The sequence below is a fragment of the Blennius ocellaris genome (assembly GCF_963422515.1).
Source record: "Blennius ocellaris genome assembly, chromosome: 1".
NCBI lineage: Eukaryota > Metazoa > Chordata > Actinopteri > Blenniiformes > Blenniidae > Blennius > Blennius ocellaris.
Genome location: NC_137650.1, coordinates 476,961 through 489,460, shown reverse-complemented (window position 1 = coordinate 489,460; position 12,500 = coordinate 476,961). Strand labels below are relative to the sequence as shown.

Genomic DNA, 12,500 nt, shown 5'->3' with positions numbered 1-12,500 from the left:
AGGTTCGACTAACGGCCGGACCCTCCTCTCCAGTACCCTGGAATAGACTTTCCCGGGGAGGCTGAGGAGTGTGATCCCTCTGTAGTTGGAACACACCCTCCGATCCTCCTTCTTAAAGAGAGGGACCACCACCCCGGTCTGCCAGTCCAGAGGTACTGTCCCCGCCCGCCACGCGATGTTGCAGAGACGAGTCAGCCACGACAGTCCCTGCACATCCAGAGACTTAAGGAACTCTGGGTGAATCTCATCCACTCCCGGTGCCTTGCCACCGAGGAGCTTCACAACAACCTCGGTGACTTCAGCTTGGGAAATGGACGAGTCCACCTCTGAGAACCCAGCCTCTGCTTCCTCAATGGAAGACGTGGTGGTGGGATTGAGAAGGTCCTCGAAGTATTCCTTCCACTGCCCAACGAGGTCAACAGCTCCCCACTTCCACTGTAAACAGTGTTGGTGGAGAGCTGCTAAGGCGCCGGACGGTTTGCCAGAATTTCCTCGAGGCCGGCCGAAAGTCCTCCTCCATGGCCTCTCCGAATTCCTCCCAGACCAGAGTTTTTGCCTCCACCACAGCCCGGGCTGCGGCTCGCTTGGCCTGCCGGTACCTGTCGATTGCCTCAGGAGTCCTATGAGCTAACAGTGCCCGGTAGGACTCCTTCTTCTGGTTGACGGCATCCCTTACTTCCGGTGTCCACCACCAGGTTCAGGGATTGCCGCCACGACAGGCGCCAGAGACCCTGCGGCCACAGCTCTGAGCAGCAGCTTCGACAATGGAAGTGGAGAACATGGTCCACTCGGACTCAATGTCTCCAACCTCCCTCGGGATCTGTGAGAAGCTCTCCCGGAGGTGGGAGTTGAAGGCTGCGCGGACGGCGGGCTCGGCCAGATGTTCCCAGCAGACCCTCACAACACGTTTGGGCCTGCCGAGTCTATCCGGCCTCCTCCCAGTCCAGCGCATCCAACTCACCACCAGGTGGTGATCAGTTGACAGCTCTGCCCTTCTCTTTACCCGAGTGTCCAAGACACACGGCCAGAGATCAGATGACACGACCACAAAGTCTATCATTGACCTCCGGCCTAGGGTGTCCTGGTGCCACGTGCACTTATGGACACCCCTGTGCTCGAACATGGTGTTCGTTATGGACAAGCTGTGACTGGAACAGAACAGCCTCCCCGATCTGAACCCGAGTGGTGTTCTGTTATTGGACAATAACAGAACACCACTCGGGTTCAGATCGGGGAGGCCGTTCCTCCCAATCACCCCCTTCCAAGTCTCGCTGTCATTGCCCACGTGCGCGTTGAAGTCCCCCAGGAGAACAATGGAGTCCCCAGTTGGGGCACTATCCAGCACCCCTCCCAGGGACTCCAAGAAGGTTGGGTACTCTGAACTGCTGTTCGGTGCATAGGCCGAGACAACAGTCAGAGACCTGTCCCCTACTTGAAGGCAAAGGGACGCAACCCTCTCGTTCACCGGGGTGAACTCCAACACATGGCGGCTGAGCTGTGGGGCAATAAGCAAGCCCACTCCAGCCCGCCGCCTTACACCGCGGACAACTCCAGAGAAGTGGAGTAACCAGCCCCGGTGGAGGAGCTGGGTTCCAGAGTCCAAGCTGTGAGTAGAGGTGAGCCCGACTATATCTAGACGGTATCTCTCAGCCTCCCTCACAAGCTTGGGCTCCTTCCCCCCCAGCGAGGTCACATTCCATGTCCCAATAGCCAGATTCTGTGTCCGGGGATCGGGTCGTCGAGGCCCCTGCCGTCGACTGCCACCCAATCCACACTGCACCCGACCCCTACGGCAGCCTCTGTGGGTGGTGGGTCCACAGGAGGATGAGGAGGAGGGGCCCGCGTCGTCCCTTCGGGCTGAGCCCGGCCGAGTCCCGCGGGCAAGAACCCGGCCACCAGGCGCTCGCGTGCGAGCCTCCACCCCGGGCCTGGCTCCAGGGTGTGGCCCCGGCTGGGCCAAACCAGGCGACGTCTCCGTGCTCCTCGTGTGTGTGTTCATAGGGGTCTTGCGAACTGCTTTTAGTCTGATCCGTCGCCTCGGACCTGTTTGCCTTGGGAGACCCTACTGGGGGGGCAAGCCCCCCGGCAACATAGCTCCGAGGGTCATTCGGGTGCTCAAACTCCCCCACCACGATAAGGTTGCAGTTCAAGGAGGAGATGGTAGAATGTGTAGAAGATAAACATTTTTACTTAGATGTAATGACATTTAGTTTTTCTGCATGAATCAAATAAATGGAAAGTATATAAAAATGGGCATTTCATAAGAAAAGGGTCAACTTCTGGTCAAGATTACACTGAGAGTTGTGTTGTTTGTTATCAGCAACATTTTTTCAAGGTTTGCTTCAGGTATCCCTCTGTCCCTCAAGGCAGCAAGGAAGGGGTCATCTATTGTTGAGCATGCAGCTGGATAAATGAAATGAATGTTAGTTCTGTGAGGCTCAGCAAATAACATGTTGACAAAATGAGGGATATAGTAGGTCTAAGGTTTAGGTTATCAGCATCCCTCAGAAATCCAATCTGGCCATATTAGCCACCAAAGAACTGAGATGGAGATGCAGCAGCCTGTTACTGATGTGAAGATTCTGTCACAGAAGTGGCTACTGGGTCATTTGAAACAATTCATTTGACATTATTTACTGTAATGAGCATAGATCTATGGATATTAAAGTGGTAAACAGAGGTACCTGTTGCAACAAGACAGCAAGATTGGTTCATGTAGTTAAAAAAAATGGAAATATGAATAAAGCAACCCAGCTGTACTTGAATGCACCCGGAAGCCCCATCAAGGTGATGCTATACTGATAGCATGCTACATAGAGTCCACGGTCATGAAGTAAACTGTCTGGTTGTTGTTCCAGAAGCACAATAATTGTTCTTTGTGTTGGATAAACACAGTAACCCCAGCTACTCCTGGCTGCTTCGAAACACAAACAGTGATTCAGTCTGTGGAGAAACAGCTGCAGCTGCGCTACAAGGAGCGCAGGAACCTGCAAGAGGTTAATTATCAAAGTCCTACAGTATAGGCACTGCATAAATACTTTTTAATTGCCATGCATCATATCTTCTAACCAGAAAGCTAACTCAAAAGGTGCAAAAGTGAAAAGAGAAACAGAAACAGGCTGAACTCACCTGTCTGTCAGCAGTGGCAGCTTGTCACATCTTGGTCTGGCTGAAGAGCAGCAGAAAAAACCCCAAAAAACACATGTTGTAGTTTTTTCTCTATCTCGGGAAAAATAACTCGAGATCTCGAGAAAACCACTGAAATGATCCTGTCCTCACGGAAAAACACGGGGTAACAAAAAAAAAAATCATTATGCAGCAGCTGTATACATTAAACATGGCGGACTCAAGCCAGTCAGAGAGGATCATGGGAAGTATGACGTCACTTGCAAACGATCTAGTCGGTAGTGTTTTTGGTATTTGGTAGTATTTTCTCTATCTGGGAGTGTTTTCTCTATTTGGTAGGGAACACAGCCGTCTGCTGATTAGTTGTGACGATCGTCACTCTCGACTTGTACGCAATATTTAAACATTTCATGGGCCGTAAACCTTCCCGTTGTTAAGATACGCCATTTCGCTGGTTGTTTTGTTAATTGGGTTTATTTAAACTTTGGCGCCCACAGCACCGCAGTCTTTCAACCAAGTGCCAACGCTCCCCTCAGTGGAGGGACGGAGGAGAATCATTGGGAGCTGGACGCTGCTGTTGACAATGAGAAAGTTTTGTGCTGTGTCACAGAAAACCACTCAGACAAGTGAAGTCAACCGTCGCCCGCGTCATTCACAACCCCCGCTTACATTTCATCGACTTTCTGTGGTGAGACCACATGGCAGAGTTGTGCCTGGGTGCGCTTTGCTGTGCCGTACCCTCCCACCCCGCTCCGTTCTGGCACGTACTGCGCGGTGGAATCGCGACTAAAACGAGCGCTCCTACAGACATCCTGTTCTCTTGCTGTCTGAAGACATGAGATTCTACCTGCTGCTTCATGCCCTCAGCAATGTTTCCATCTTGTGTGAAGAGCAGACACGTTTGTTCTCTTGGTTAACATTACGCCTTCTGTAATTCAGCGGGCTGGGTTGGATCTACTGGTGTGCTGATTCTGACCCCCGGATCGTATCTGACCCCCTGTGTGCTGTGATGGGCCGAGCCTCTGAGAATGAAGCCCTCTCCAATGACATTGAAGTGCTATATTATAAATATAAATAGCTATATTTGGGGTTGTGATGCTTTAATCAGTCTTTTACAGAAATGCCTTCTTTTTCCAAAGAGAGCTTTTCTTGTCAAATAAGTTGTTCGAGTGCATTATACAAATTCTTTGTCTTACAGCTATTTAACATAAGACCATTAATGATGGGAAGCAGAGAGGATCTGCAGTTCAGTTTTCTTTCTGATTATGAAATGAGAAACTGTCCTGTATTAACCATTAAATCTGTGGCTCTTCCAGATGTTGTGGATGATCCCATTCTGGAGCAGGGAGCAGTGGTCCTGAGAGGGTAAGTCTTCACCATTAAAGGGCTGATATAATGTAATAATTGTCCCCATACCTAGAACGACGCCCCAGAAGTGAAGAAAGTGTGTCCTCTCTCTCTCCCTGGCTTTTTTCAGTTTTTTAGAAGTGTGTTGCTCCAACCAGCCAATCAGAAATCAAACCCAATATAGCATATGGGGTTTAGCCAAAGCCCAATCAAAGTAGGCCCTCCTTTGGAGGACAGCAGACAGCCCCATGCATCAGTCTGATGTTTATACAGCTAAACATCTAACAGATTCAAGATAATCTGCCAAATAGAAACAAAACGAACAATCCAAGTAGTATTCTTCAACCACATTCATGGACAGACGACATGTCAGATGCTGATTGGCTTGTTTTGAAGGCTCCATGTGCTCTGTTGGATTACTTCCTCAACCTGGGTGCTTTGGTGCTGCCAATCATTTTTCCTTTTGAGTGTTTGATGTCACAGATGAGATGACGATTTGACAGCGAGCAGATCCTGAGAGAGAAGCTCCATCTCTTTGCATGTTTTTCAACTTTGTCGCAAAATTGAAATGCCGCTTTGAAACCTTCAGTGTGGATCTGGTCTACCTTGAGCAACATTGAGATATCCACATGTCCCTTATATTAAGATGTCATTATGAGACCGACTCAATGTAGAATTGCAATTCTTCTTTATATTGAATGTGTTTTCTTGATAAATTGATAAAGTGCTTGACGTGTTGATGATCTGATGTGTGTTTACTGAGTGAGTGAGGCTCTATTGTGGTCTGGATTCTCCTTTGGAAGGTTCATACTGAGTCCTGTGGGCATTGCAGAGGTGAATCTGCAGCATGTCTCTGGTATTGCAGGTATGTGATTGAGCGTATCAACACTCAAGACCCCAGTCGACAAGTGAGCTCTGAGGATCTTGGAGGACGTCCAGGTGAACAGCAGGACCCGCAGATAAAGGAGGTGGTAGAGCAGCTTCTGAGGATCGCAGAGGAGATGAACAGGAATGCTGAGCTCCAGCGGTGAGAACTATTCAGCTTTATTTATAGAACAACACAAAGCATTTTCATGAAGAAAACCAGCTTTTCCACACCAGCCAGAACACACACTTTCCTGTAGTCTGCGACATCTGCTTCTGCAACCGTTCTGCAGAGCCTCTCCAAGCTCTCTGTAGAGCCCCTACACACCTTCTGCAGAGCCTCTCCAAGCTCTCTGTAGAGTCCCTACACACCTTCTGCAGAGCCTCTACAAGCTCTCTGTAGAGCCCCTACACACCTTCTGCAGAGCCTCTCCAAGCTCTCTGTAGAGTCCCTACACACCTTCTGCAGAGCCTCTACAAGCTCTCTGTAGAGTCCCTACACACCTTCTGCAGAGCCTCTACAAGCTCTCTGTAGAGTCCCTACACACCTTCTGCAGAGCCTCTACAAGCTCTCTGTAGAGCCCCTACACACCTTCTGCAGAGCCTCTACAAGCTCTCTGTAGAGTCCCTACACACCTTCTGCAGAGCCTCTCCAAGCTCTCTGTAGAGCCCCTACACACCTTCTGCAGAGCCTCTCCAAGCTCTCTGTAGAGCCCCTACACACCTTCTGCAGAGCCTCTACAAGCTCTCTGTAGAGTCCCTACACACCTTCTGCAGAGCCTCTACAAGCTCTCTGTAGAGTCCCTACACACCTTCTGCAGAGCCTCTACAAGCTCTCTGTAGAGTCCCTACACACCTTCTGCAGAGCCTCTACAAGCTCTCTGTAGAGTCCCTACACACCTTCTGCAGAGCCTCTCCAAGCTCTCTGTAGAGCCCCTACACACCTTCTGCAGAGCCTCTACAAGCTCTCTGTAGAGCCCCTACACACCTTCTGCAGAGCCTCTACAAGCTCTCTGTAGAGCCCCTACACACCTTCTGCAGAGCCTCTACAAGCTCTCTGTAGAGTCCCTACACACCTTCTGCAGAGCCTCTACAAGCTCTCTGTAGAGTCCCTACACACCTTCTGCAGAGCCTCTACAAGCTCTCTGTAGAGTCCCTACACACCTTCTGCAGAGCCTCTACAAGCTCTCTGTAGAGCCCCTACACACCTTCTGCAGAGCCTCTACAAGCTCTCTGTAGAGCCCCTACACACCTTCTGCAGAGCCTCTACAAGCTCTCTGTAGAGCCCCTACACACCTTCTGCAGAGCCTCTCCAAGCTCTCTGTAGAGCCCCTACACACCTTCTGCAGAGCCTCTACAAGCTCTCTGTAGAGTCCCTACACACCTTCTGCAGAGCCTCTACAAGCTCTCTGTAGAGTCCCTACACACCTTCTGCAGAGCCTCTACAAGCTCTCTGTAGAGTCCCTACACACCTTCTGCAGAGCCTCTACAAGCTCTCTGTAGAGCCCCTACACACCTTCTGCAGAGCCTCTACAAGCTCTCTGTAGAGCCCCTACACACCTTCTGCAGAGCCTCTACAAGCTCTCTGTAGAGCCCCTACACACCTTCTGCAGAGCCTCTACAAGCTCTCTGTAGAGCCCCTACACACCTTCTGCAGAGCCTCTACAAGCTCTCTGTAGAGTCCCTACACACCTTCTGCAGAGCCTCTACAAGCTCTCTGTAGAGCCCCTACACACCTTCTGCAGAGCCTCTACAAGCTCTCTGTAGAGCCCCTACACACCTTCTGCAGAGCCTCTACAAGCTCTCTGTAGAGTCCCTACACACCTTCTGCAGAGCCTCTCCAAGCTCTCTGTAGAGTCCCTACACACCTTCTGCAGAGCCTCTACAAGCTCTCTGTAGAGTCCCTACACACCTTCTGCAGAGCCTCTACAAGCTCTCTGTAGAGCCCCTACACACCTTCTGCAGAGCCTCTACAAGCTCTCTGTAGAGTCCCTACACACCTTCTGCAGAGCCTCTCCAAGCTCTCTGTAGAGCCCCTACACACCTTCTGCAGAGCCTCTCCAAGCTCTCTGTAGAGCCCCTACACACCTTCTGCAGAGCCTCTCCAAGCTCTCTGTAGAGCCCCTACACACCTTCTGCAGAGCCTCTACAAGCTCTCTGTAGAGTCCCTACACACCTTCTGCAGAGCCTCTACAAGCTCTCTGTAGAGTCCCTACACACCTTCTGCAGAGCCTCTACAAGCTCTCTGTAGAGTCCCTACACACCTTCTGCAGAGCCTCTACAAGCTCTCTGTAGAGTCCCTACACACCTTCTGCAGAGCCTCTACAAGCTCTCTGTAGAGCCCCTACACACCTTCTGCAGAGCCTCTACAAGCTCTCTGTAGAGCCCCTACACACCTTCTGCAGAGCCTCTACAAGCTCTCTGTAGAGCCCCTACACACCTTCTGCAGAGCCTCTACAAGCTCTCTGTAGAGCCCCTACACACCTTCTGCAGAGCCTCTACAAGCTCTCTGTAGAGCCCCTACACACCTTCTGCAGAGCCTCTCCAAGCTCTCTGTAGAGCCCCTACACACCTTCTGCAGAGCCTCTACAAGCTCTCTGTAGAGTCCCTACACACCTTCTGCAGAGCCTCTACAAGCTCTCTGTAGAGTCCCTACACACCTTCTGCAGAGCCTCTACAAGCTCTCTGTAGAGTCCCTACACACCTTCTGCAGAGCCTCTACAAGCTCTCTGTAGAGCCCCTACACACCTTCTGCAGAGCCTCTACAAGCTCTCTGTAGAGCCCCTACACACCTTCTGCAGAGCCTCTACAAGCTCTCTGTAGAGCCCCTACACACCTTCTGCAGAGCCTCTACAAGCTCTCTGTAGAGCCCCTACACACCTTCTGCAGAGCCTCTACAAGCTCTCTGTAGAGCCCCTACACACCTTCTGCAGAGCCTCTACAAGCTCTCTGTAGAGCCCCTACACACCTTCTGCAGAGCCTCTACAAGCTCTCTGTAGAGCCCCTACACACCTTCTGCAGAGCCTCTCCAAGCTCTCTGTAGAGCCCCTACACACCTTCTGCAGAGCCTCTACAAGCTCTCTGTAGAGCCCCTACACACCTTCTGCAGAGCCTCTACAAGCTCTCTGTAGAGCCCCTACACACCTTCTGCAGAGCCTCTACAAGCTCTCTGTAGAGCCCCTACACACCTTCTGCAGAGCCTCTACAAGCTCTCTGTAGAGCCCCTACACACCTTCTGCAGAGCCTCTACAAGCTCTCTGTAGAGTCCCTACACACCTTCTGCAGAGCCTCTACAAGCTCTCTGTAGAGCCCCTACACACCTTCTGCAGAGCCTCTACAAGCTCTCTGTAGAGCCCCTACACACCTTCTGCAGAGCCTCTACAAGCTCTCTGTAGAGGCTCTGCAGAAGGTGTGTAGGGGCTCTACAGAAGGTGTGTAGGGGCTCTCTTGTAGGATGTGGGATCTAAACTCAGGTCCTCGAGGGCTGCAGCCCTGCATGTTTTCCACGTCTCCCTCCCCTGAATGTCCTGATGGTTCATCACCACATTCAGCACAAAGCCAGATAACGAGCTGCTCATTGCAATCGGTTGTGTGGAAGCAGGGAGACATGGAAATTGTGCAGGGCTGTGGCCCTCCAGGACCCCTGCTGTAGAGCCTCTACGAGCCCTCTACTAGCCCTCTGCAGAGCCTCTACAAACTCTCTGTAGAGCCTCTACAAGCTCTCTGTGAAGTCTCTACACCCGTTCTGCAGAGTTGAAAAGCTGCATATTATGACTTCTTTACTGGAGAGAAATAATTGACCAAAATAATGTTTCCAACCCTTTTTTGAGTTTCTGTTTACAACTTCTTGAGATCAGTATTGTGAGACACGGTGAGGAATATATGTTTGTGCATGCAGCAGCTCTCAGGTCACCCAGACCAAACCAGAGCTCTGTGATGGATGTTGATGCAGCAGATAGATGTTGTGTTGAAACTCTTGATACCTGTTGGCTCCAGGTGAGGTCAAATCTCTGGTCTGTTTGTTTCCGTCAGGCTGATCAACCAGGTTCAGGGTGACTGTGCTCAGGACATTTTCATGGAGGTCGCCAGAAGCATCTTTGCAGACGGCATCAATTGGGGTCGTGTGGTGGCTCTCTTCCATCTGGCCTACAGACTCATCTACAAGGTAGCACACAGGCTCACCGGAGCTCACCTTTAGCTCACCTAGACAACTTTTATTAAGTATAAAATCCAGGTGAACAGGTTGTGTGGGATGGAGCTCCACACAAAAGACTCTTCTTCTGCACATGTCCTTGATGTCATTTTGAAAATATTAAAATTACATCATAATAAATTGTTTGTTTAATTAACGGAGCATATATATATATATATATATATATATATATATATCAGGTGAAACCAAACCTCTCCTTTTAGGACATCAACTCTGGTGAATGTGCTCTGAATTGATCCATTGATCCATCTTGTATATTAAGATGCCTCTATTCTTACCTAACTGTTTGCACATTTCTTGTCTTTCCTAACCATGAGTGTCCTTAAGAGCAGAATGGAACAAGTACATTTCTCCATTGTGAGATCAATAAAGGCTTATCTTATCTTATCAGCTCTATAGAAGAACTCCTGCTAGCAGTGCTGTGCACTGCAGCTCAGGTTGGCCTCAATTCATCCATTCATCCTGCTTATCTGGTTCAGTGACGAGGGACAATGGAGTGGGTCTGGTCCTGGTCCAGTTCTGCAGACTGGTTAAATGTGGGATCAGTACTGGTCAAAAATAACTCCCAGGTTACTCACAGTGCTATGCGAGGTCAAAGGTCAAAGTAATACCATCAAGTATTACTATATCTTTAGATAATTTCTCTTTCGGATGTTTTGGGCCAAATATAATAATGTCTGTTTTATCTGAGTTCAAAAGCAGAAAGTTACAGCTCATCCAGGATTGTATGTCTTTAAGACAGGTTGATCAGCATCATGTGGTTTCACTGATCAATAGATTTGTGTATCTGCAGAGCAGCGGAAATTGATGGAGTGTCTCCTGATCATATTCCTACGGGAAGCATGTGTAATGTGAAGAGTGCTCCTAAGACATCCATCTCCAACTTTAGTCTGAGCTGAAGAGTCATTGAATTGAGCGATGATGAAACACTCGGATCAATGTGATCGATCCTGCTTCAGTGCTTTAATCCGGTTTTTTCTGAGATGCTAGAAATTTTCTTCATTTGTTTCTTTTTAAATGGAAACAAAGATGCCAGTGCGTAACATTTGTGCAGTGCAACATAAAGAGCTGAAAGCTGCTTTTCTCTCCCAGGCTCTGACTGCCAACCATCTGGAGAACATCAGAACGGTCATCAGCTGGGTCCTCAAAGTCATCAAGGAGTGGCTGTACTCGTGGCTGGTGGCCCAAGGAGGCTGGGTGAGTTTTTTCATTCATGAAGCTCTGTCCTCAGGCCAGTGTCCTGTTTACATGGCCTGGGGTTCTCACCTCATATCAGTGGTAACAGGGTTGCGAGGCTCCGAGAACACCATTTCTTTAAAGATCCCATATTATGTTTTATTCACTTTATATTGGTTTTCTCGTGGTAATAAGATAAGATTAGATAAGATAATATTTTATTCATCTCTCACTGAGACATTTACAGTGTTACAGCAGCAATGAAATATCAGAAGAAAATCACACAGTATCTCAGTTAAATGAGATAAAAATGTAAGAACATATGCGACAAAAATAGTTTAAAGAGGCAGTAACTTAAATAAATCTGTAAACCAATTAAAATGAAAAAAATACAAATATCAGATGGCAATGACATTATTATTGCACAGAGGTAGAATGAATTGTCCGGTTTGTGGGTACGTTTTCATGATCTACTGGAGGCAGCTTGGTTAAAGAGTCTGACTCCAGCAGGAAGGAAGGACCTGCGGTATCTCTCCTTCAGACACCGCGAATGGCGTAGCATGTCACTGAAGGAGCTGCCCAGTGCTGAAACGGCACCATGCAGGGGGTGGGAGACGTTCTTCATCAGGGAGGATAGCTTCCTCATCATCCTCCTGTCTCCACCACCTCCACAGGTTTTAGGGGGCAGCCCAGGACAGGGCTGGCCGTTGTCACCAGTTGGTTCAGTTTCTTCCTGTCTGTAGCTGAGGTGCTACTGCTACAGCACACCACTCCGTAAAAGACGGCTGATGCCACCACAGTCATAAAAGATCCTCAGGAGTGTTCTGAGTCTCCTCAGCAGGGGACGTCTGCTCTGGCCTTTCTAGTGGAGAGCATGTGTGTTCAGACCAGTCCAGTTTGAAGTTCAGGTGAACACCCAGGTACTTCTAAGAGTCCACTATCTCAATGTCCTTTCCCTGGAGGTCCACCGGTGTGGCGGGGGTGTGTCTCTGCCTGTTAAAGTCCACCACCAGCTCTTTCGTTTTACCTGCATTGATCTGGAGGCAGTTCCACTGGCACTAGTCCACAAAGTTCTCTGTACTCCCCCTCATCTCCATTGGTGCTGAGGCCAGCAATGGCAGAGTCATCAGAGAACTTGTCACAGTCCAGTTGTCCTCACAAACTGTGGGCGGTTGGTCAGGTTGTCCAGAAGCCGACGTGAGGTGCAGGTCGACTCCTGTGTGTTGCAGCTTGTCCCTCAGGAGCCTGGGCTATATGGTGTTGAAAGCTTTGGAGAACATGGTCCTCACAGTGCTCTCCAGGTGAGAGAGAGGTCACTGCATGATGTAGATGATGGCATCCTCCTCCCCGATGCCTGGCTGGGAGGCAAACTGCAGCTGCTCCATTGATGAGCTCACCAGGGGACGCAGACGGTGAAGGACCAGCCTCTCCAGGGTCTTCATCAAGTGTGATCTGTCTCCCCATAGCCTGCATGAGGCTCAGCAGTGAAGGAAGTCTGTCCTTTCCTTCAATTGCTTGCTCTACTTTTAGCTAATGTGTGCTCAAACAGGCCGATCACAGATTTTCTTTTCATGCCCTCATGTGGGGGAATCACCCTCCCTCTGGGGAAAAACATAAAATTGAGCAATCAAAAATAATTTCTCCGCTCAGTTTCTCTCCATGCTCGTGTACAGATGCTTCTCTTGCACGCAGGGAGGCTACAGCTCCTCTCTCTCTCTCTCTCTCTCTCTCTCTCTCTCTCTCTCTCTCTCTCTCTCTCTCTCTCTCTCTCTCT

At 49.6% G+C, this 12,500-nt stretch overlaps 1 protein-coding gene across 1 annotated transcript in view; it reads left to right on the top strand.

The window, feature by feature from the left end:
- The window catches only part of LOC308132084 (apoptosis regulator BAX), a 34,516-nt gene that overhangs the window by 6,271 nt on the left and 15,745 nt on the right, over window positions 1-12,500 (top strand). The window contains 4 exon segments of the mRNA XM_080499038.1: window positions 4,443-4,491; window positions 5,339-5,500; window positions 9,370-9,502; window positions 10,643-10,747. Of these exon segments, the coding sequence (XP_080355164.1) occupies window positions 4,443-4,491; window positions 5,339-5,500; window positions 9,370-9,502; window positions 10,643-10,747 (449 nt within the window).